Source organism: Mus pahari, chromosome 2 (genome assembly GCF_900095145.1).
Source record: "Mus pahari chromosome 2, PAHARI_EIJ_v1.1, whole genome shotgun sequence".
Lineage (NCBI taxonomy): Eukaryota > Metazoa > Chordata > Mammalia > Rodentia > Muridae > Mus > Mus pahari.
Window position 1 is genome coordinate 149,581,053 of NC_034591.1, and position 25,475 is coordinate 149,606,527.

General features: G+C 45.3%; 1 protein-coding gene across 2 annotated transcripts in view; it reads right to left on the reverse strand.

Moving 5' to 3' along the window:
- Mansc1 (MANSC domain containing 1) overlaps positions 1-18,634 on the reverse strand; it is a 24,311-nt gene extending 5,677 nt beyond the window's left edge. Inside the window, exons 1-3 of one of the 2 annotated variants that reach the window (XM_021191431.1) lie at positions 18,046-18,318; positions 7,505-7,838; positions 2,866-3,006 (exon numbers count right to left, since the gene is read on the reverse strand). In XM_021191431.1, coding sequence (XP_021047090.1) covers positions 2,866-3,006; positions 7,505-7,724 — 361 coding nt within the window. In that variant the 5' untranslated portion in view covers positions 7,725-7,838; positions 18,046-18,318. Of the gene's footprint in view, positions 1-2,865; positions 3,007-7,504; positions 7,839-18,045; positions 18,319-18,412 lie in introns of those variants that run through there. The other variant, XM_029535145.1, reaches the window with a different exon arrangement.
- Between the last annotated feature and the right edge of the window lie 6,841 nt (positions 18,635-25,475).

Below are 25,475 nucleotides of genomic sequence, written 5' to 3' on the forward strand. Positions count from 1 at the left end.
GAGAGGGAGAGGGAGAGGGAGAGGGAGAGGGAGAGGGAGAGGGAGAACAAGACCATGTAGCTAACTGACCTGAGGTCTGTTTGATACTGTAAGTTAGCTATAGCCATTGACAAGAACGACCTAAACAGCTGTTTGCTTTCTCAGACACGTGACCTCAGCTGTCATGAAAAGCAAGCACCAGTCGGGTCTGATAAGATACAAATGTTGGCAAAGAGCCTAGAACCACACAGAACCCTCCACACCTGCTCCTCCCACCTCGCCCACTGCTGTTTGCGCTAGGCAGGGCTTCTCTCTGGGGCTTGGGAAACAGCCCTGGGCCTTAAACTCTTTAGAGTTTCGTTTTTCAAGGGATTTTGCTGAAAAGAACCAGAGACTATTGCTCGGAAACCAGCTAAGCAAATAGAGTTCCAATTTATTGGATTTCTGAATTCTCCCATTCTTACAGAGCTTGGTAGAAAGATATATTGCAAAAACTATTAAAGATAGATGAATGTGAAGCTGCAGTGCGTTTATAGCCCGAGCAGAGTCCACTGTCATCTTTCAAAGTGTCAGTATGTAAATATTAGTCAGTTGGTTACAGGAAATAAAATTCCTCCAGAAACAAACCACCAAATAGATATTTACATTTCAGCTCAAACAGGATAAGTTCTGATGGGTGGAAGAACTCAACCTGTAAACGTGATAGAACATAACTTGTATACATCCTGCAGGAATACACAGTCCTCCCCTTGTGACCAGGATCTGGTGTCACTGCCAAGAACCACCCATCCTTCAACCTGCTCTGTGCTCAGGATGCCCCCTGGTGGCTGCCAGCAGAACAGCTTGATTCCAGATCCTCCACCTTCTTATTCATCCTTACAAAGTTCCTCACAGACCCACTTTCCTTTCTTCTCGTCTCCACTGGCCTGCATCTTTTTTTTGTTTTGTTTTAATGTTTTATTTATTTATTTATTATATGTAAGTACACTGTAGCTATCTTCAGATGCTCCAGAAGAGGGCGTCAGATCTTGTTACAGATGGTTGTGAGCCACCATGTGGTTGCTGGGATTTGAACTCAGGACCTTCGGTAGAGCAGTCGGGTGCTCTTACCCACTGAGCCATCTCACCAGCCCCCTGGCCTGCATCTTTATCTTGTATTTCTTCTTTCATACACTATAAAGACAGAAACTCTACAGAAATATTATGGAAATTGGGAGACTTAATCTTCAATTATAATTTATATCACCATAGCAGATCTTTCAAACAATCTGTGCTCTGTGCACCCATTTCAGGAAGTGTTTGGCACATCGGATTTCCCTGGTTCTGGAACAAAATTCAGGCATCCTCCCTCCTCCACTCAGGAGACAAAGCACACACCCAGACAGTTCGTTCCACAAAGAACCTCAATTTAACAGGCAAGAGAGAATACTTCACTGTACTCTACTTCCTGACTCTAACATTACTTTCCCTAAAAATCAGTCAGTTCACAAATGGTGGCCCCACCCATCAGATGTGTTGTTCAAAAACTAAGCCTCACTCTCCTTGTGTCCATTTTCCTGGCCACCAGCAAGCCTTACAATCTTACCTCTTTCTATTTCCTTTAATCTCCCCCGGCCATCTTCTGCCTACATCTTATTTCCCAAGCAACCAGTTTTTCCACTTTTCCACTCGCGTGACCTCAGGGTAGCTCCAAAAGGAGACACCGGTGGGCTCTAAGAAGTCTCCTTAAAGACACAATGGACGCACACAGCCCGCGTCTCAGCCCCTGGAGACAGAGGTAGGCAGACGTCTCTGAGTTCAAGACCAGGCTAGACAACATGGCAAGCCTGGCAACCTGAGATCTGAGCAAGCTACCCAGAATGCACACAGAGGCGGAAGGAGGAGCCCAAGTCCACAAGGCTTTCTCTGCCCTCCACACATGCCAGGTCATGTGCACGCGTGCGCACACACATACACACACACACACATACACACACATACACACACATACACACACATACACACACATACACACGCACACATACACACACATACACACACATACACACACATACACACACATACACACATACACTAACAGGAATTTTTTAAAAAGACACCATGGATCACGGCTACCCCAAACTTCCCTCAGCATTTCCCTCTCCACATACAGTAAAGCCTGCCTCCTCTCCTGGTTGTCAAACTCATGAGTGACCTGGTCTCCCTGCCTCCTCACACCACACACTCTGTACAGCTTACTATGCCTCTTGGGGGGTCAGAATGAACGTTTGCTCTTCAGACATTCCAGATCCATTCCACCTAAGGATGGTCCCTGTCTCCTCAGATCTGGCCCCTGGCTTTTCAGATCTCAATCTAGGGGTTACACCCTCACCAATCACCTAATTTAGGGGGTCACCTTGGTGATTATTCTGTCAGGTTATCTTAACCCTGCACATCACTTGTGACTCCTCCACATTCCTCCTGAGCATGCATGATGACTTTCATCTCTGTTCCCCCAAAGACAGCTTGAGAAACTAGAACTGTGGTTTTTATGTTCAGCACTTCACCCCTGGGATATAGAAAGTGTGCCGAGGCAAAGGAAATGCTAAATAACATTATTTATTGACTAGGTGAACAAATAGAATATTAATAATCAACTTCATCTATTTTAAAAAGAAAAGTGCCCATAACCGAGCTATGCACTTTTAATAATATGAAGGTAAAAACAAATTAAAAAATACTGCCAGATCACATTATAGGAAAATATATTTTAGTTTAATGAATTTCAAATCATGAAATATTTATGAATTTTTTTTTGATACTTAAGACTCTTACAGGAAATCTTCCACAGGAACCAAAGCTCTACATAATTTAGTCACCAAAGACAGAGAACAATGCCTTTCTTACCTCTGATGAGCCGGTAGCTCACAAGGCCCTTGGCTGGCTTCAGTGGACAGGCATCCTCACTGGGACAGAAAAACAGGTAGCAGTTGGGCTGTCTGTCTGTCTTCCGAGTGTCGAAGATCATCAGATTACATGACTTGTCCCCTGCAATGAAAGAGTTGTAAGCACAATTTTGAAATAGAACTTTCTAGATTGGAGCAAGATGGAGGCGCTGTAATTCTGGGTACTTCCTGCAGAGTATCTCTGCTCACTTTGCTTCTTCACTGACCCCTCAGATAATTTCCTTTCTCTGAGTTTAGTGATACTTGGTCGGCTCTAGAAACCTGAGTTAAAAAATCTTGGAAAAGCCCCCCACTTTTTTAAAACTTAAAATCGTATTATTATCTGTTTTATGCATATGGGTGCTTTGCATGCATACCTATGTACCATGTGCATGCAGTGCTTGCAGAAGCCAGAAGGGGGCGCAAGATCTTCTAGAATTGGTGTTACAGATGCTTGTGAGCATCATGGGGGCGCTGGGATTCAAACCTGGGTCCTCTGGAAGAGCAGCCAGTGTTCTCAGCCACTGAGCTTCCCACACCAATTTCTAGCAGCACATTTAGTTCTCCAAATCTTCCAGTTGTTAAGATATCTTTTAGGGGCTAGGGGTTGGAATCCTAGCACCTACACGATTCAGCTCCAGCTCTAGAGGATCTGATGTCGTATTCTGGCCTCATGATAAACACACATATATGCAGGCAAACCACCCAGAGGCAGTGGTGTGGCAGTATAGTCTTGAGGTAATCCTCAGGACTCAGGAGGTAGAGGCTGGATGAACAAGAGTTCAAAGCCATCCTCGGCTACATAACTGAGCTTGAGGCCAGTCTGGCTATAAGAGATCCTATGTCAAAACACCAAACTTAGCTCACCCCAGCCGCCCTTTTCTGACAAGGTGATACCGGCAGCAGCATTGGTGAAGGTTAATGTCACTGTCAACCGTGATCAGTTTGAGATGCACGTGGTAGCCAGTGAAGCACTCTCCTGGGTGTGCCCTTCCAGGAAGGATTAATTCCGTGGGGAAGACCTGTCTAGACTATGGATGGCATTGTCCCTTAGACTGGGAACAAGAAAAAAGAACTAAAAGTGGGGGGGGGGGAGGAGGGAGGGAAAGCTAGCTGGGCAGGTAGCCCGGGTCTGTAATCTCAGCCACAGAATGCAGGAGCGTCAGGAGTTCAGGGTCATCCATGGCTACATGAGGAGTTTGAGGCTATTGTGAGCTATATAATGCCCTGCCCAAAACAAAGGCTGAGCGCAGTTGTATATCCCGTAATTTCAGTACTCAGGAGGCAGACGCAGGAGGGTCATCACCAGTTCAAGGACAGCCTAGTCTACACAGTGAAACACTGCTCAAAAAAAAAAAAAAAAAAAAAAAAAAAAAAAAAAATACATAAAAAAAAAAGCAAGACCTTTAACCACAGAAACAGAAACACTGGGGGCCCCCCCGTCCTCCGGGCCCTAAAAGGAACGGCCCCCCCGTACAGGGAAAAAAGGGGTTTTTGGGAAAAAAAAAAAAAAAAAAAAAATCAAACGCAAACCATTTATACAAGACAGAAATATTATCTGTGAGGACTGAGTGCCGGCTGTGTGGATGTTTCCTGGCAATACAGAAAACCAGATATTTGTCCTGAATGCCAAGAACAGAGGGTTTCTTACTTTATTTTACAGTGAAAGTACTCATACAGCTTTGCCACCCGTGGATCTCAGTTCACAGAATTTATTTTTTTTTAAAGATTTGTTTATTTTATATATGTGAGTACACCATTTATTCTATGGTTGTGAACCTTCATGTGGTTGTTGGGAATTGAATTTTAGGACCTCTGTTTGCTCTGGTCAGCCCCATTTGCTCAGTCCCTGCTTGCTCTGGCCCAAAGACTTATTTATTATTATATGTAAGTAGCTGACTTCAGACACCCCAGTAGAGGGCATCAGATCTCATTACAGATGGTTGTGAGCCAACATGTGGTTGCTGGGATTTGAACTCAGGACCTTCAGAAGAGCAATCAGTGCTGGGCCATCTCGCCAGTCCCAGTTCATAGATTTTAGACTTTCCCCTCAGGTATTCAGCAGCTAAAACTGCGGTTTTAAAGTACCTTGATAATCTGGCAATAGTCATAGACTGTAGGAAAATGCACATTAACATAAAGACACAAAATCTCGCCTGCAGTTGTGGGTTTACTACTTATCTAAGAGCCTAAAGGAAGACCATGCTAGTTCTGTTTGTTCTCCCATCGCCAGGACAAAATGACTGGTGTAAACAACCCGGGAAGACAAGCTCCATCTGAGCCCCCAGTGCCAGAGGCCTCACTCTAGGCTGACATCCAGGCCGTTATGAAACTCCATTCTCCTGACGGCTCGGATGCCAGGAGTACGTACGTGCCCACTTCTATTCCACTCAATGGCTGTCTCAATGACTGTAAGATCAGTGCCTTAGCCCCTGAACTATCGAGGCTTCTTGTAGCTGCTTGTATCATGAATGCTAGTTACATTCCCTCATAAACTGCTTGCATGAGAGGGTCTGTCTGCACGTTAGCTTCAGGGAACCTGCCCGCAGTTGGTAAATAAAGATGGCGGTGGCCAATAGTTGGGGAGGACAGACAGAGGCAGGATTTTAGGGTTTCCCCCGGCTTGGGACAGGGAGGAGAGGAAGAAGGGATCCGTCTTTAGGAGAGTGTGGAGAGAGGAGAGAAACAGAGGCCGCCATGGGGTAGAGAAGGAAGGAGAGCACCCTGAGCTCTGGGCCAAGAAAGCGCTGCCCAGAGGGCCGCACAAGTGGATCTGGAGCCGCCAAGATGGAACATAGAAATTAGTAACTCAGAATACCAGCGGGGCTGAGGTAGAGTCTGGCAACATAGAGGCTAGACAGTCACTCAGTTATTGGTCTGCTAATAAATAAATAAATAAATAAATAAATAAATAAATAAAAGACTTTGTGTGTGTGTGTGTGTGTGTGTGTGTGTGCGCGCCTTTCATTCAGGAACATAAACCACTGAGGAGGGTAGCAACCCCACGCCAGGACTGATTAATCACTATTAATTCAACAACTTTTATGTGCACATTTACAGAAATAAAAAAAAATAAAAGTAAGAATTTAAGTTAAATCACCATGCTTCCTATAAACCACGGCACCGCAAAGCACACTGCTCAGTGTGAGGTCATCAAAGGGTTACTTTCCATGAGCATCTACTACAGCGTCCTTCCCACACCAGTTCTCCAAAGCCCTGACAATAGCTGGATATCCTGCAATTCAATTCAACCCACTTCTGAGTCTAACCTGCTGGGCTTAGCCCCCCCCCCCAGGCTCCCTAGGCATAAGGGTTCCATCCCGAGAGCCTCCTGTCCCCTCAGAAGCCTGTGGCAGGGGGCAGGTCTCTGGTTACCTGAACTCTGACTGGAGGACAGCCCTGCCCCTCCCATCTGATAAATTGCTAGTGTGACCCACAGAACTCTAACGTCGTAAGGTGAAGGACACTATTTGTTTTTGTACATGTGCCGACTACCAAATGCAGGGCCTTCCTTGTGTACAATACAAAGACTACAAATGAACAGTTGGATGAGGGGGACATGAGGAAAGGTCATGAGGAAGGGCCATGATTTCAGAAGCTTCTGTCCGTGTGGACCTGGGGGATGCTACCTTCCTGCCTCCCACACGTTCACCCACCTACCTCAGAAGCTCCCCAGCTGTCATCCTTTAGGGACCTATAGACAGCTTCACTGCATAGGTCTAATCAGTTTACATCACTGGCCCTTTGGTTCCATGTACTCCTCCCTGGAGACTGGGGCACAGGGCGAACAGGGTTTGCTCTTTCTGATGATCAACAACATCTAGAACAGTCTGCGGGCCTGTTAGGTAGTCTCAGTTAGCACAAGTGAGTCATAGTTGATCCAGACTTACAAACATGAGACTTGTGCCTGTCGCTCATACATTCCAAGAGTTAGGAGCTCTGTGTCACAAACATGGGACAGCCTTCGTATGTTACCCCAGATGCTCAGGAGGCTGATGTAGGAGAATCACATGTATAAGGCCTGGGTGGACTACAGAATGGGTTTTAAGGCAGCCAGACAATTTAGTGAGACCCTGTCTCAATGAAAAAGTTAAAAGAGCAGGGCGGAGAGATGGCTCGTGGTTCAGAGCACTCGCTGCTTTCACAGAGGACCCTGGGTCTCAGTACTCAAAAGGCAGCTCATCTGTAGCAGGCTCAGGGGATCTGACATCCTCTTCTAGCCTCCACTGGTACTGCATGCACGTGGCAAATATTCCTACGCATAAAAATAAATCATTCTATTTTAAGTAAAAAAAGAAGGCTGGGGAAAAGAGCTGAGTGGGAAAGCTCTTTCTGAGAATACTTGTTCATCTGACGATATAAAAGCAACATTCACACGAGGACCTGAGACAAAGGCTATGTATACGATCCTTATGCCACAGCATCACAGAGAGAGCAACTTAGGGTGGGATGGTGGAATGTACTTGTGGACAGTCCCCCCAGCCACACTGCATCACTTGTCTTTCTGATCCACTGAGAATCACTGGTGCAAACTAACCAGCTGCAGCATCCAGCCACCACTGTCACAAAGCACACAGGCCACAGCAAGCTGAGCCACCCACCTGCTATGTCTTTTGTTGAACAGCAGGCACCAACGCAGTCTTCCTGAGTTACTGTGTGTATGGGCTCATTGCCTCTAATGCCTTTTGAAAGCGAGGACTGGATGTCAATGACAACGTCTTCTAGACTCTTGGTGAGGCAATTCTGACCAGCAGACGGCCTCGGTGTCAGGAAGGAAATGACCACCAACGCGTAAGCCAAGCTCTCTCCCCTGAAGAGCATTGTGAACTGTTGCTTAGTCTTGATCTCTCTGCAGAGACCAAGGAAGGACCCTTCTGGTCAAGGACTCTTCTGGTCTCAGTTTACTTCAGGAAAATTGTACAGATTGCTTTTTCCCTAGAAAAAAAAAGAAAGAAGGAAAGCAAGCTGAAGTAGGAGGATCACAAGTTCAAGGTCCACCTGGGCTACATAGTGTGAACTATAGGCCAGCCTGGGCTACATAGTGAGTTACGGGCCAACCTGTGCTACAGTGTGAGACCGCCCAGCAGGTAAGAACACTTGCCAAGTTTGGATTCTAGAATATTCTTTTATGGCTCACAGACTGCCTATAACTCCAACTCTTCTGACCTCCGGGTAGGAATTGGCACAACACACACAAGACAAAACACACACACACATGGAAAACAAAACATCACTTTGAAAACAAATAACAAACAGTGCTAATAAATAAAGGCTGAAAATACCTATGAAGAAGTACTCATGGAAGTCCTGTCTGCCTGTGAGTTCGGGAATCCTTCATCATCTTGCCCTTATCAACCAGGAGGAGAAAGGCCATAAAACTGTTGGCACCTGAAGCAAGGCTGGTAGCGCAGCACACAGCCCTCCTCAGTAATAGCAATTAACATTTAAAGCCATCCGGGAGAGGCAGGCATTGACTGTGCTAAGCAACTCCCACATGGTGGTCCCCTCTTGAATCCTTATACTAGTCCAATAGAACATTGCTTCTCCTTAAATGCCAAACGAGAGGCAGACAAGTCTAATGGTTGAACTCTAGGAACTGGTCAGTTAGCATGGGGAACATTCTGGCTCTGATGAGGGAAAACTTAGGGGTAATTATCTTTTTTGATAATCCCCCTCCCCTTAACACAAAAGTTAGCTACGAAAGTGATACATGCTTATAACCAATCCAGAAAAACATATGACTCTAGAAAAATCAGGCTGTGTCGAGTACCTGGTTCTTTAAGGAAAAATCAGTGTGAAATTGCCAAAGACATACCTCACTACTCACCCTCATATTTCCAGAATACATAGTTTTGGCTTAATGCTGAATTGCTGCTGCTGCCTGCCTGCCTGCCTGCCTGCCTGCTACCCTCCCTGCCTCCCCATCCCTCCCTGCCTACCCTTCTTTCCTTGCTTCCTTCTTTTTTATTTTGAAGCAAAGTCTTACTATGTAGACCAGGTTAGCCTAGAACTCAGAGAGATCAGCATGCCTCTGGGCTGCTACATTTTGGAATTAAAGTTGTGTGCCACCATAGCTGGCCTCGTGTGTGTGTGTGTGTGTGTGTGTGTGTGTGTGTGTGTTATGTGCATGTGCGTGGCTGAGCAGTTGTGGTTATTTGATTAATAAATGTCCCCCTGTAGGCCCATTTGTTTGGTCCCCGGTAGATGGTACCGTTTAGGGGAGGTTGTGGAACCATTAGGAGAGGCAGCCTTGCTGGAGGAAGTCCATCCTTAGAGGTGAGCTTTGACAATTTACAGGTTTGTTCCGCTTCCTGCTTCGTCTTTCTCCCTCCCTTCCTGGCCCCCATTTTCTCTCTGCTTTATTGTGTGTAAATAAAGATGGAATCAGACAGCTTCCTGGTCCTCCAGCTATGTTATGCCTTTCTGGACATTACAGGGTCTCCCTCGGGGATTATAATCCAAAGTAACGTTTTCATCTCTAAGTTGCTTTTGTGTGTAGTGTTCTACCACACCACCCAAAACAAAAAGTAGCCAGTACAGTGTGCATGGCCCTACTCATGTGTGAGGAGGTCAGAGAGGGTGTGGGTGTCCAGCCTATTCCCTGGAGCTGGGCTGGCTTGCCATCACCTCTCTCCTCCTGCCTGCCCCCACATACCCAGCGCTGATGTCTCAGGTTATGGTATGCCTGGCTTTTTATGTGGGTGCAGAGGATTCAAACTCAGTTCCTCATATTTGAGCAGAAAATGCTTTTGCCCACTGACCCATCTCCCACTGTTCCAAATTTCTGCTTCTTTAGTCTTTCTTTGACCATGATCTCCTTCGGTAATCTAAGGAAGCGTAGGCCCTATCCTGACAGAAATGCTCTAAATGCAGAAGATGGGCTGAGGGAGCAGAGCAATGTACAACAACACCTGCACAGCTTTCCTTAAAGCCCACTGGAAGCCGCTTATTTTATCAAAATCCATTTTAGGAGCTTCAGATGTAACTCAGTTGGTACTGCTCATACAACAACCACAAGGCCCTGTGATTCCCAGCATGACATACACAGGGCCTGGTGGCACACACCTACAATTCCAGCACTCAGGAGGTAAAGACTAGACAATTGGAAGTTCAAGGTCATCCTCCAATACATAGTCAGTTGGGAGACAAGCCTGAGGTGCATAAGGCCGCATCTCAAAACAAACAATAACAAACAGATATGTGTGCGTGTATACATACACATATATACAAAACTCTAATAAAGGAAATCAAAGACTAAGTAAATGGAGAGAAAGCCCATGGTTGTGGTAGGAAGCTTATTATTATGGTGTCAGTTTTTTCCAATATCATATATAAACCCAAATCCAGTAAGTTACTCGATGGATAACAACAAAATGCTTTTAACAATGAGCCGGAAATGAAAAGAGAGCTGTGAGAGTCAGCCAACATGATAGTGAAGATGACCAATGCCAGCAAACTACCAATCCCTCATTCAGTGCTTGGCGGAAAGTTACAGTTCAGAAAAGTGTTCTGGCAAAAGAAGGGACAAATAGCTTAACGGAAGGGGAGTAGCCTAGGAGGCGACACACACAAACACAGACGACTAGTCTCTGGCAAAGGTGCAAAGGCAGTTCAACTCTAGCACCGGGGGCTAGCTAGAGAAACAGCCTGGTGCTGAGCAGTACTTGCTGTTCTTGTATAGGACCAGAGCTCAGCCCCCAACACCCACCTTCGGGGGCCATAGACACCTCTGAGTCCAGCTCCAGGGGCCCTTTCTGGCCTCTGCACAGATGTGTGCATATTCACATACAGACACATAAATAATAATAAACTAGATCTTTTTTTAAAATGGTGTTAGAACAACGGGACAGCCACATGTAACAGAGACACAAACTTTTTACCTTTCACAGTGATGAACTCAAAGTGGATCACAGCTCTAAGTGTAAAACACAAGCCAGGAAGTAACAGGGGACAAGTCTTCATGCTCTTTGATTAATTGAATGATGCAGGTTTGTTTTGTTTTGTTTTTCAGGACAGGGTTTCTCTGTATAGCCCTGGCTGTCCTGGAACTCACTTTGTAGACCAGGCTGGCCTCGAACTCAGAAAACCGCCTGCCTCTGCCTCCCGAGTGCTGGGATTGAAGGCGTGTGCCGCCACTCCCGGCTTTCACACCTGTTTTATTTTACCTGTATGAGTGTTTAGCCTGCATGTATGTGTGTAGACCGTGTGCATATGTGGTGTCTATAGATGTCAAATGAAAGCATTGGCTCTCCCTGAAACTGGAGCTGTGGATTGTTGCTAGAGCCAAACCCGGGTCCTCTATAGGAGCAACAAGTGCTCTTACATTGAGCTATGTCTCCAATCCCTATTCAATTAAAAAGAACAAAACCCCCTAACACTGCTGCTCTATAAAAGCCACTGTTCTTTCCGTGCGCGTGTCTGTGTGTGTGTGTGTGTGTGTGAGTGTGTGTGTGTGTGTGTGTGTGTGTGTGTGTGTGGTATGTGTGTGGGTGCACGTGCCTGTAGGGCACTGATGTTCAGAATCTTCCTCAACAGCTCTTTCTTCTGAGGCAGGGGTCTATTAATTAGACCCAGAGCTTGCCCATAAGGCTAATCTTTCGAGCCAGCTTACTCCAGAGATCCCACAGGTGCCCTTCAAAGGCTACCCAGCCTTCCCAGCACTTCTGTGGGTTGGGAATCCAAGCTCCAGTCCTCGTGTCTGCCTGGCGAGTACTAAGCCATCACTCCAAACACAGAAAAATCGTTTGTAAGAGAGCTGGCTGGTAAAGGCCTGCCATCCAAACTATAGCAAAAACTCTTAACAATAAGAGAAAAACTAAAAAAATGGAGCCAGGCATATTAAGGTATAGACCCTTAATTTCAGTACCAGGTAGCAGAGGAAGGCAGACATCTATGAGTGTGAAACCAGCCTAATCTATATATTGAGTTCCAGGACATCCAGGACTGTATCCTGGGACACTGTCCAGAAAACAAAAAAGCCCAGGAAAAAAAAAAACCCAAAAACTACAAACAACTCTCCTCCCCCACCCCCCAAAAAACCCTAAAAAATGGGCAAAATTGTCTGTCACCAATAATATATATATTCATATGTGTGTGTGTGTGTGTGTGTATATATATATATATATATATATAGAGAGAGAGAGAGAGAGAGAGAGAGAGAGAGACGAGCATACTTAAAATGCTCAACACTGTATCCAAGGAACTGTAATTTTAATCAGCACTGAGACACCACTGCACATCTATTAGAATGGTAAAAATCTGAGAAAGAAGCAGCGCTAAATGCTGACTAGGATGTGGAGCAACAGAGACTCCCATTCCTTGCTGGTAGGAATGCAAACTGGTATGGCCACTCTGGAGGAAGTGTGACTGTGCCTTACAGGGTGTAAAGGTCATCTCACAGTAGAATCCAGCAAGCTGTCCTACAGGTACCTACCTAAAGGCATTAAAAATGGTGTCTAGAGCCTGGAGATAACTCAGCTACTAGGAGCAGATACTGAGTTGTCAACTTCCAGCTCCAAAATGATCTGACAGCCTCTTCTGGCCTCTTCAGGCACCATGGGTTCATGACCCCCGCTCCCACGCACACCCACGCTTAAAATACAAAATTTCAAATGCTGGTTTCTATACACACACACACACACACACACACACACACACACACACAAATCTGTAGCAACATTCTTCAAAATTTCTCAGCACTAAAAACAACCAAGTTGCCATTCCATAGGTGAACAAATAAATAAAACACATTATATATTTAAATGTTGTTCAGCCAGAACACCAATGGCTTATAAAATTGCCTTCTGTAAGGCAAAGGACAAAGTGGCAACCAACAGATTGGGAAAAGATCTTTACCAATGCTACATCTGGTAGAGGGCTAATATCTAATATATACAAAAAACTCAAGAAGGTAGACTCCAGAGAACCAAATAACCCTATTATAAATGGGGAACAGAGCTAAACAGAGAATTCTCAAGTGAGGAATTCGAAGGGCCGAGAAGCACCTAAAGAAATGTTCAACATCCTTAGTCATCAGGGTAATGCAAATCAAAATGACCCTGAGATTCTACCTCACACCTGTCAGAATGGCTAAGAACAAAAACACAGATGACAGCAGATGCTGGCCAGGATGTGGAGAAAGAGGAACACTCCTCCATTGTTGGTGGGATTGTAAGCTGGTACAACCACTCTGGAAATCAGTCTGGCAGTTTCTCATAAAATTGGATATAGTACTACTTGTGAACCCAGCTATACCACCCAGAAGATGCTCCAACATGTAATAAGGACACATGCTCCACTATGATCATAGCAGTCATATTTATAATAGTCAGAAGCTGGAGACAACCCAGATGTCCCTCAACAGAAGAACGGATATAGAAAATGTACATTTACACAATGGAATACTACTCAACTATTAAAAACAATAGCTTCATGAAATTCACAGGCAAATTGATGGATCTAAAAAATATCATCCTGAGTGAGATACCTCAGCCACAAAGAATACACATGGTATGCACTCACTGATAAGTGAATATTAGGCAAAGAGTGTGGAATACCCATGATTCAACTCATGGAAGACATGCAGCTCAAGAGGAAGGAAGACCAAAGTGTGGTGGATGCTTCAGTCCTACTTAGAAGGGGGAACAAAATAATCAAGGGAAGTAGAGGGTGGGAGGAACTTACAAGGAAGAGAAGAGGAAAAGAAAAAAAAAGAGAAGAGGAGGAGGGGAAAAAGAGGGGAAGACAGGTATGGGAGGAGATGGAGGAGATGTACATAGGGTCAGGAAATTGAACAGGGGTGTGTAGCAATGGGGGATGGGGAACTGGGGGGTAGCAACCAGAAAGTCCCAGATACCAGAAAAACAAGAGCCTCCCAGGACCTGACAGGGATGACATTAGCTGAAATACCCCACAAAGGGAAGGGAGAACTTGTCGAGACCATATACAGAGGTTAGGCATGGCCCCAGGTTGAGGATGGGGCCACCCACCCATCTCCTAAATTTTAACCCAGAGTTGCTCCTGTCTAAAGGAAATACAGGGATAAGAGTGGAGCAGAGACTGAAGGAAAGGTCATTTAGAGACTGCCCCACCTGGGGATTCATCCCATATGCAGACACCAAACCCAGACACTATTGCAGATGCCAAGAAGTGCTTGCTGACAGGAGTCTGATACAGCTGTCTACTGAGCTCTGCCAGAGGTTGACCAATACAGATGCAAATGTACACATCCAAACACTGGACCCCAATGGGGGAAGTTAGGGCAAGGACTGTAGGAGCTGAAGGGGTTTGCAACCTCACAGGAAGAACAACAATATCAACCAACCAGACCAACCAAAGCTCCCAGGGACTCAGCCATCAACCCAAGAGTACACAGGGAGTACACATGTCTCCAGCTGGATATGTAGCAGAGGATTGTCTTATCTGGCATCACTGGGAGGGGAACTCCTTGGTCCTGTGGAGGCTTGATGATCCAGGATAGGGAATGCTAGGCCGCTGAGGCAGGAGTGGGTGGGCACATGGGGGAGCACCCTCATAGAGGCAGGGGGAGAAAGGAGGGGATGGGGGCTTGTTGAGGGGAAACTGGGAAGGGGGATAACATTTGGAATGTAAATAAATAAAATAACCATTGTTCAGCAATAAAGGGAAATGAAAGCCAGTTGGTGCACACCTTTAATCTCAGAGGCAGGTGGATCTCTCAAGTTCAAGGCCAGCCTGGTCTAGAGCAAGTTCCAGGACAGCCAGGACGACACAGAGAAACCCTGTCTGGAAAACGAAAAAAGAAAAAAGAGAAAAGAGAAAAGAAGGAAGGAAGGGAGGGAGGAATGAAGGAAGGAAGGAAGGCAGGCAGGCAGAGTTGTCAAACAACAGAAAGATAAGGAAATCTTTAGTAATATATTGCTAAATAAAAAAAGCTAGTATGAACAGGTTTGGCTCCAAGTTTGACTATAAATATCTTCTGATAGTCTGGAAAAAAAAAAAACTAAACCAAAATATCAGCCCTGGGGCTGGAGAAACGACTTTAAGGTTAAGAGCATTGGCTCTTCTTCCAGAAGACACAGTTTCTAGTACCCATAAGGTAGTTTATGAGCGACTGTCACTCCAGTCCCAGAGGATTTGATGGCCTCTTCTGGCCTCCTCGGGAAGTGCATTCAGGTGGTGCACAGACATACATGCAAGCAAAACCCATAAACATAAAATAAGGATATAATTTTATTCTTCTTTTTTTTTTTTTTAAGACATAGTCTCACTACATAATAGCCCTGGCTGTCCTGGAGCTTACAATGTGGACCAGACTGGCTCCAAACTTGCTGAGATCTGCCTGCCTCTGCCTCCTGAGTACTAGAATTAAAGGTATATACCACCACATTTGGCAAAAATGAATTAAAAAACATATCGCTGGGTATGGTGGCGCACGCCTTTAATCCCAGCAGTTGGGAGGCAGAGGCAGGCGGATTTCTGAGTTCTAGGCCAGCCTGATCTACAAAGTGAGTTTCAGGACAGCCAGGGCTATACAGAGAAACCCAGTCTCGAACCCCCCCCCAAAAAAAAAATACATATCAGAGGCCAGGCAGACCTTTAATCCCAGCACTTGGGAGGCAGAGGCAGGTGGATATCTAAGTTCGAGGCCAGCCTGGTCTACAGAGTGAGTTCCAGGACAGCCAGGGATACACAGAGAAACCCTGTCTCGAAAACCAAACCAAACCAAACCAAACCAAACCAAACCAAACCAAACCATATCAGAGCTTACCAATAGGGGAAGTGGGATGGACAGGTGGAATACAGGTCCTTTCAGCTGTAAAATTATTCTGTAAGATACTGCAATGGATATGTGTCTTTGCATATCTACCAAGACTCCCCTGAGCTATAAAATGTGCCAAGTGAGCCCTGTGTGAATAATGAACTTCAGCTGGTAAATGAAGTTATCATACAAAGCCAGTCTATGGTAATAGAAGACAAGTTTAATAGTTCCCTGTTTATTACAACTTCTGTGGACAATAAAATGGGAAGATGTATCATTTTCACGTGCCAGTCTCTATGCACTTTATACAGACCATGACCTTAAATCCGCACAGGAAATCCAGGATAGCCCGACGTAGGCTTTAGGTTAGCCTGAGCTACCTAGTAAACTCCAGGCCAGCCTGGAATACAGTGAGACCTTTACTCAAAACACACACACACACACACACAGAGAGAGAGAGAGAGAGAGAGAGAGAGAGAGAGAGAGAGAGAGAGAGAAAGAGAGAGAGAGAGATGATTTTTAATCTCACCTCCAGTTAAAACAAAACAATTGTGTGCTGTATGCGTGCTTCTTTATTAATGGCGAAAATGAGTGGAGGATCAAACAACTGCTGCAGTTTTGAAGCAGTGCTGAATATAATCCTTTGAGAGATTTGTAATGAATAACACCTATGAAATGTATCTGTGCCTTCTAGTGGTGACAAATCACAGTCGCTGCTAACCCTACTATGGCTTTGCCTGCGACTTGACGGAAACGCTGCTTTTTCAGTTAGAGGAAAGGGAAGTAATAAACTTTTCCAAAGTTCCCAGACTTCCTGAGTTCTCTCCATGGAGGGGAAAGGACAGGGAGGAGAGTCTGATACAGTCTGTTCTCGGACAGGCGCTTGCACAGAAACCTGAACTGCGGCAGGAGACTGAGCGGGGGCTCTGCTCTCAGCATCTTTACAGTGAATGCTGTACAAGAAGCACCATCCTTTGAGGTGGCTCAGTGGGTACCGGGCAGGGTTTGCCACCAAGCCTGAGGACTGAACTCGATCCCTGGGAACCACATGGTGGAAGTAGAGAACTGATTCCCACAAGTTGTCCTCAGACCTACATATATGTACTAGGGTATAAACACATGTGTTCGTGTGTGTAGATACAAATATGTATGTTTCTTTAATCTTAAAACCAAAACTAAAACTAAAACAAAAAAGAAAAGTAATCCCAGCACTTGGAGGCAGAGGCAAGCGAATTTCTGAGTTCAAGGCCAGCCTGGTCTACAGAGTGAGTTCTAGGACAGCCAGGGCTACACAGAGAAACTCTTGTCTCAAAAGGCCAAAACCAACCAAACAACCCCAAAAGGTATGGGCACAGTGGCACACACCTTTAACTACAGCACTGGGGAAGTAGAGGCAGGCAGATCTTGTGAGTTTGAGCCCAACCTAATCTAATAATGAGCTCTAGGCTAGCCAGGGTTATACAGCGAAATGCAATCAATTCAATTAACAAATAGTTTCATTAGAGAAATCCAACAGCTCTTAGGTTACTTAGATCTTCTGGCTTTTTTGATCCCTGATTAAGAATTACATATTAGGATTGGAGAGATGGTTCAGAGGTTAAGAGCACTGACTGCTCTTCCAGAGGTCCTGAGTTCAATTCCCAGCACCCACATGGTGGCTCACAACCATCTGTAATGGGATCTGTAATGGGATCTGATGCCCTCTTCTGGTGTGTCTGAAGACAGCAGCAGTGTACTCATAAATTAAATAAATAAATAAATAGAATTACATATTAGCACAATTGTAGTGCCATTAGCTCATGAAGTTATCTAATCCACTATTACTTGGGGCTTAAGGTGTGAAGCTCATCTTAATCCTGTTGAAAAGGGGGACAGAAGACATAGAAGAGAGCTTACTGAGTCACTCAAACTTAACTTGTATGTAACTATTTCAAGTGTTGGCAATCATTTACAGCATACTATCAAGAAGTCGGTAACTCCTCTCCTCTGTCTCTGTCTCTGTCTCTGTCTCTCTCTCTCCCTCCCTCTCTCCCTCCCTCCCTCCCCACCCCCCACCTTTACAGAGTATCACACAGCAGGTTGAATAAGGAAAAGGGAAGAGAAAGCATAGGAGAAAACATGGGAACTTTTCTGTCCTTTGAGCAAGTACATGCTACTCCCTGAATGCTTCAGCCTTTCTCTGCAGACAATTTGGAGCCTGTGCCATTTATAGCAGGTGCTTTCAAGCCCGCCTGACCATCTGCTTTGGGGACTATCCAGACCAGCCCCCCTTTGCCCAAATCTGGTCCCTGGGGTCGCTTCGGGATGGTTGCTGGAGCTGCGCCCGGGAAAGGAACGGAGTTGTTCCCAAAAGGGGTCGCGTCTACCCGAGGCCAGCCAGGGGGCGGAAAGAGATGCCTTTACCTGCAAGCAAGCGACGCCTGTGGCTCCCCGCGGCGCTTGGGCCCAAGGACGGTTAGGTCGCTTTCGCAAAGAACCCGCGAAGCGGCGCAAGGCTTTGGGGAGGATCGCAGGGGATGCTCCGCAGCTCCCGCACCGGTCCCGCAGATTTTGTCGTGACCAAGTTCCTGCTTCCGTCGCAGCGACTGAAAGTTTGCACGGGGGAAGGGCGCGTTCCTGCCCTGCAACCCGGAGCTGCTTCCCAGGCAACATCCAGCCTGACCGCCCCAGCCGGGACGTGCGCACCAGATCCCCAGCACCCAACACACTGAGAGCCACTAGAGGGGGAGGGTTGACTCGCGGCCGCGGGGCTGATGGGGAGGTCACTCACCCAGGTGTACTCCCGCTCCAATCTGGGTCGCAATCTTCTTGTCTCTCGCTTAGCAAGCAGCCACAGTAAGCGCTGCTTTTTGTTTCCAGACGGTATCTGAAGGCCTGGCCGACTTGGAATTCTTTGGGTACGCAAGAACGACCTTCAACTCCTGATCCTCTTCCCTCTACCTCCAAAGTGCAGGTGTTACAGGGGTACACCACCACATTCTGTTCAAGGACACCTTCTTGGTCAAAGATCACAGAGCATCCTAATTGGGGCATAATTAGGAGAGTCCATTTCCACAATTGGAGAATGGGAGGGGCTCAGTCACAGCTGGCAGTTCCCCAGCTAACTCTGTAAGGCACATGGCTTTTCCCGGGATGTAGTGGGTTGTTGTTGTTGTGTGTTGTTTATTTTAGCTTGTTTTTCTTCTTCTTCCTCCTCCTCCTCCTCCTCTTCTTCTTCTTCTTCTTCTTCTTCTTCTTCTTCTTCTTCTTCTTCTTCTTTGAGACAGGTTCTCACCAGTCTGGCCTCCAGCTCCATATGTAACTGAGTATGAACTTTTAAGTCCTGATCTTCTTGCCTCTACCTCCCAAGTGCAAGAGATTACAAGTCATGATTTGTTTATGAGTATGGATAATAACGACGAAAGCAGTGCTGTCTGACACAGCTGTTAAAATGACATCCCTACACACTTAGCATGGCACTCTGGCGTTATGTTGGTTTAAAAGTATCTGACTAAAATGTACTTGTTGCCAAATAAATAGAAAATGAGGCTAGATGTTTAAGTTAGCTCTGACTGCTCCCTTCACTCCTGTTTGCATATAACCCCAAACAAATAAAACCTCATTAAAAGACTGATGTAATCCAGTCTAACTTTCGGCGCCATCTTCACCTTGGCTGGGGCGGAAGAGTTTTGAAGCTGCAGTTATAGATGATTGTTCTGGGCCTGTACAGTCAACACATAAGCTGGCTTTAACCAGTAGCTGCAAGAGGTGTATGTCGTCAGAGAAAGCTTGCGAACAACGGTCCATTGTGTGAAACCAACTCGGGGCAGGTAGAAGGTGACCTACTTTCCAGTTATAGTAATGTTGCCACAGCTTGGTACCAAGGAGTAGTCAAGGAAAACTAGACTCCAGTGTGGATTAACCACTGCACTGGAGTAATTTTCTTGCAGAAATAAGATGAAGTGGATGTATATTCTGTCTCTGTAGATGATATGAAGTGTGTGTGTGTGTGTGTGTGTGTGTGTGTGTGTGTGTGTGTGTGATGGGAACTAAGTCGACCTCCACCATTAGGAATTTCAGACTGCAGGGCATCGTCACACCCACCTGTAGTCTCTGACCTCAAGATTTGAAAGCAGGAAGATCAGGCCAACCTCAGTTGTTGCATAGACTTCATGTCTCAAACAACAAAGAAATGTCCGTGTTAGTGTCCTGCTACAATGGTCTCGTTATACGTCCGTCTTCAATTACAGCAGTGAACAGAGGTCACTGATGAAAACGGTGGCTAAACAAAACTTCCTGGCGCTGGGCCTAGAGGCACAGGTTTATAACCCTAGCTAAAGGTTAAGATAGGTGAATCACAAGTTTAATGGCTGTCTTAACTAAGGAGTGAGTTTAAAGATAGCAGACAATTTAGTGAGACCCTGTTTCCAAAAAAAAAAAAAAATAGTAAAAGCACCAAGAGCTTGAGAAATGGCTAAGGGTTCACACTGATCTTCCAGAGGACCCAAATTTGGCTCCCAGTACCACATCAGGCAGCTAACAACTGCCTGTTAAACTTTTTTGTTGTCGTTTTTCAAGACAGAGTTTCTCTGTATAGCCCTGGATGTCCTGGAACTCACCCTGTAGACCAGGCTGACCTCGAACTCAAAGATTCAGGAATTAAACTCCAAGTGGTAGGATTAAAGGCATGCACTACCACTTCCCAGCTTCTATTAAACATTATGTTTTAAGATTTATTTTTGTAGGGCATGGTGGCACAAGCCTCTGATCCCAGCACTACAAAAGCAGAGGCAGGTAGGTCTCTGTAAGTTCAAGGCCAGCCGGGTTTACATAGTGAGTTCCGGGACATACAAAGGTACACAGTGAGACCCTGTCTCAAAAAAATGTGTTTATGTATATGAATGTTTTTCTGAATGTATGTATATACACCACGTGTGAGCGTGTCTAGTGCCCTGGAAGGACAGAAGAACATATGAATCCCCTGGAACTGGAATTACAGGTGGTTATGGGCCACCTTATAGGTGCTAAAAACTAGATCTAGGTATTCTGTAAGAATAACAAGTGCTCTTAACCACTGAATAATCTCTTCATCTCCTAAAAAACATTAAAATAAATAAAAAAAATTAAGGACTGGATATATATAGCTCAGCGGTCGAGTATTTTCCTAGCATGTATAAGGCCTTACTGTCAATCTACAGAGTAGTAAAAACTGTAAGAATAAACATTTCACATTGTGTTGATAATGAAACAGGTGTTCAACTTGCAATCAAATCCACTGCTACCTCATTGCATGATGGGGTTTTGTTATGTTTTTTGAAACAGGGTCTTATTATGAAACTAAGCCTAGCCTTGAACTCAAGATCTTCCATCCTTAGCCTTCTGAGTGCTGGGATAATGTTACACCCTGCACTGCTCAGTCCTGGAAACCTGACTAAGGTATGGAGAGAATGAAGAAATGCCGACTGAGGAATCTCAGAGGATGGCCCTCCAAGAAGATGCACGTAAACTAGATCCAAAAAAGGAGAAGGTCAGCTAGCTAAATAAGAAGGAAGAGGAAGAGCAACCCCCCCCCCCGAGTAATTCAGAGAGAGGGAACATGATCACTCAGGGATCAGTCCATCTGGCAGCAAAGTTGCCTGTGTACATAAAGGAAGAGAGAATATTAGTCAGAATACATTCGTATCCTGGAAAAGTCTCCTTTTTGCTACATGGAGAATGGATTAAAGGAGATGAGGTCAGAGACCTGACTTCCAAGAAATGAAAGAAACGATGGGCCTTAAACTGGGCATGGAAATAAGGGAGAAACTAAAGAGACAAGCTCTCCAGGACTCAGAGGCTGCTTAGACATACTGGTGAGGCCAACGAGGCTCTTGCATGGGAGACTGGCTGGCTGGACGGGCTGGGTACTTGATAGGCTAAAGTAAGAGAATTGCTGTGAATTTAGGGTGAGCCTGGGCTACAAAGGAAAACCTCTGTCTTAACACCAACAAAAACCACAGAAGAAAGAAAAGTGTTTTTTATAACATGTGATAAGAGACTCATATATATGAATGTGATATAAATGTTCAAAGGCTATTCATACATGTAACACAGACTGCTACTCACACAAAAGTCATTCTGAAAGGCATCAGTCACAGATGGAGAAAACTTACAGTAAAAACACTCATTTCATTTTCTTTTTTAATTTACTTATTTAAATGAGTACACTGTAGCTGTCTTCAGACACACCAGAGAGCATCAGATCCCATTACAGATGGTTGTCAGCCACCAAGCAGTTGCTGGGAATTGAACTCAGGACCTCTGGGAAAGCAGTCAGTGCTCTTAACCACTGAGCAATCTCTCCAGTCCCCTCATTCCATTTTCTTAAGGGTGGGGGCTATATCTTGTTGAATCTTTTCTTACCTCTAACATGTACCCAGTATCTGACAGGCTCCCAGTAAACTCAGAGTCTCAAACCCTGTCTCAAAACAACAAAAACAAAACAAAAAACAAAAGAAACCCCCTCATCTTTCCTCAGCATTCTAGAGCTGGGCATGACAGGGCATACCTGCCACCCCAGCATCTGGGAGGCTGAAGCAGGGAGATTGTCTGACCTGGGCCCGTGCATCAAACACTAGACCAGCCTTAATAGAGATCCTGTCTCAAAAACACACAGTTCACCAAACCCCAAACAAAACAACCTCTCACATTCTAGGAGCCTATGCTGATCTCTGGGTAGATTTTTATGTCTATTTTTATATTCCTATAAAATACTGAACTTAAAAATCTATTTGCATTCTTCTCACTACCTTGTTAAGGGGAGTTGAAACCACAGCCCAAATCATTTCACTTTGCACCGCCTCCTAACTTTAGAAATTACATATTTATTGCCCTCAGAGCTATGAAATTTAAATGAGGTAAGATACGGAGCATATGTGTGCACAGCAGAAGAAAGTTCAAAATCCCAGGTCAATCTGGCCCTGCTGGTATTATATTTATACACAAAATCGTAGGACCTTTTCTTGTTTTGTCTCTTAAGATGAGTGTCATTTAGACCAGGATGGCCTTGAACTCTCTAAGTACTCAAGGACAACTTTGAAACCCTGATCCTCTTGTTTCCACCTCCACAGTCTCTGAGTACTGGAGTACAGGCTGTTGTACATGACTTTGAGTCAAACTACTGCTATCTTCAGGATTCCAGCTGGGCCTGCTAGCCAAAGATCACCACAGTGGGGGGTTCTGACTTTATCTTTTCCTCCAGGAAGGAAAGAGAGGGTAAGGGGGATCATGGAACTCTCACCTGACTATCCAGCCCCTCTTCACGACCAGTTGTATGCAATTCTGCTTGAAGGTGGCTTTGGTGGTGGAGAACTGTCTCTGGGTGGAGCTAGGGTATACAGGTAAGACATGAAGGGCTGGGACTCTGTGTATACTAGCTGTATACAGAAGTGGGTGTACTGGCTGGTTTTGTGTGTCAACTTGACACAAGCTGGAGTTATCACAGAGAAAGGAGCCTCCCNTGAGGAAATGCCTCCATGAGATCCAGATGTAAGGCATTTTCTCAATTAGTGATCAAGGGTGGGAAGGCCCATTGTGGGTTGGTGTCATCCCTGGGTTGGTAGTCTTAGGTTCTATAAGAAAGCAAGCTGATCAAGCTAGGGGAAGCAAGCTAGTAAGCAGCACCCATCCATGGCTTCTGCATCAGCTCCTGCCTCCAAGTTCCTGCCTCCAACTTCCTTTGGTGATGAACAGCAAAATGGAAATGTAAGCTGAGTAAACCCTTTCCTCCCAACTTGCTTTTGGTCATGATGTTGTGTGCAGAAATACAAACCCTGACTAAGACAAATTGGTACCAGCATAGTGGGATATTCCTGTGACAACCTGACCATGTTTTGGGGAGGACTGTGGAAGGACTTTGGAACTTTGAGCTAGAAGAGCATTGGTTGTTAAGAGCTCTGTGGGATGTTCTGTAGGAGCCTGGAAGATAATGTTGAGATCAGTGCAGAAAATGGAGGCCTGGCTTGTGAAACTTCAGAGGGATATTAAAGACTCTTATCAGGGCTGTTGCTACTTTGTGAAGTTTCTGTGGTTTTGGTTAGGTGGAGCTGAAGGATCAGCTGTGGTTAACAAGATACCAGAACTACTAAAGTGAAACCTTTGCATTACTGGGACAATTTATGCTGGTTAGCTGGAGCTAAGAAATTAGCAGTGATTAAGAAGAGACCAGCATCACTTAGGTGACATCTTCTGGAAGGTGTTTTCTGAGAGCACAGAGGCTGTGTTCCAGAGGCAACAACAGTTGTGCCTCATGTAGGCAGCCAGACTTGGTAATGTAGAACCCAGGTGGCACTGGTTTTGAAACATGAAGGGGTAGCAGCTGATGCTTGGCACTGTAAGAGGCCAGGAGAGGCCACTGGTGAAGGTGCAGACTTAGTGGCAGTTGAAGGCTCAAGACTGAAGGGAAGACTGTAGAGAAGTTGAAGCTTAGCACCATGAAAAGAGCCTATGGGAAGCTATTTTTGAAAGTGCAGTCCAGTTGCAGCAGAAGACAGCAGTGTTTGGAGATGTCAGAACCATGAGATGACCACCAAGAACAGCAGCAGTGGAGTACAGGCAGCTGGAGTCTAAAAGACAAGCTGTGTGCTACAAAGGGCAGAGCTGGAGAAGTGACCCAAGCCCTTGGAGGAGCCCAGACATCGTGAGTGATTCGCAGATATTGGATGGTTAGAGTTTGATTTTGCTTTTGATTGTGACTGTGCCCTGGTATTTTTCCCTCTTGAAGGAACAAAGTATTTTAGTGGAGCCCACAGATAGGAGACTGAATTGTAAAAAGACTCTGAATTTCAAGATATTAGATATTTTAAAGGGATTGAAAATTTAATATGTAAGAATTTGTAAAGACTGTGGGGCTTTTAAAGTTCTTTAGATCTTGGGGATCAATAAAAAAGCAAGGGTTGAGGCTTAATGGTGATGTGTTTGTGTGTCAAGTTGACAAGGGNTCAGTTGTACTGGCTGGTTTTGTGTGTCAACTTGACACAAGCTAGAGTTATCACGGAGAAATGAGCCTCCCTTGAGGAAGTGCCTCCATGAGCTCCATCTGTAAGGCATTTTCTCAAAGATCAAGGGTGGGAGGGCCCATTGTGGGCGGTGCCATTCCTGGTAGTCCTGGGTTCTATAAAAAAAAAAAAAAAAAAAAAAGCAAGCTGATCAAGCCAGGGAAGCAAGCCAGTAAGCAGCATTCATCCATGGCTTCTGTATCAGCTCCTGCCTCCAAGTTTCTGTCCTGACTTACTTTGGTGATGAACAACAGCAAAGTGGAAGTGTAAGCTGAATAAACCCTTTCTTTCCCCAACTTTCTTCTTGGTCATGATGTTTGTGTGTAGGAATAGAAACCCTGACTAAGGCATTGGCAGTGAATCCTGCATGTTGGGTGCTGAACATCCATTGTGGCTGCTTTAAAGCCACCCATAGTCCCACCTCACCCCTGGCTCTGTAAATAAGCCTAATAAATTCACTGGTTCCTCAGACTGAACTTCGGTGGTAGTTGAGACTGTAGGAGGCTATAGATGTATTTATATCTCCCCCAAGGAAGGAATTTTAGCAATACAGGCATACATCATAAAGCCAAGCTGCTTGTAATTTCTTGAAGCAGATGAGAGAATCCCTATGAGGCACTGGGTTACTATCCATCTATCTGTGATTTGCTCAGATAAGCAGTTGTTCTGTTTTGTTTTGTTTTGGCTGTCCTGGAACTCACTCTGTAGACCAGGCTGGCTTTGAATTCAGAAATTTGCCTGCCTCTGTCTCCCAGGTGCTGAGATGAAAGGTGTGCGCCACCATACCTGGCTTTCTTTCTTATTTCTAACTCCTTTAAA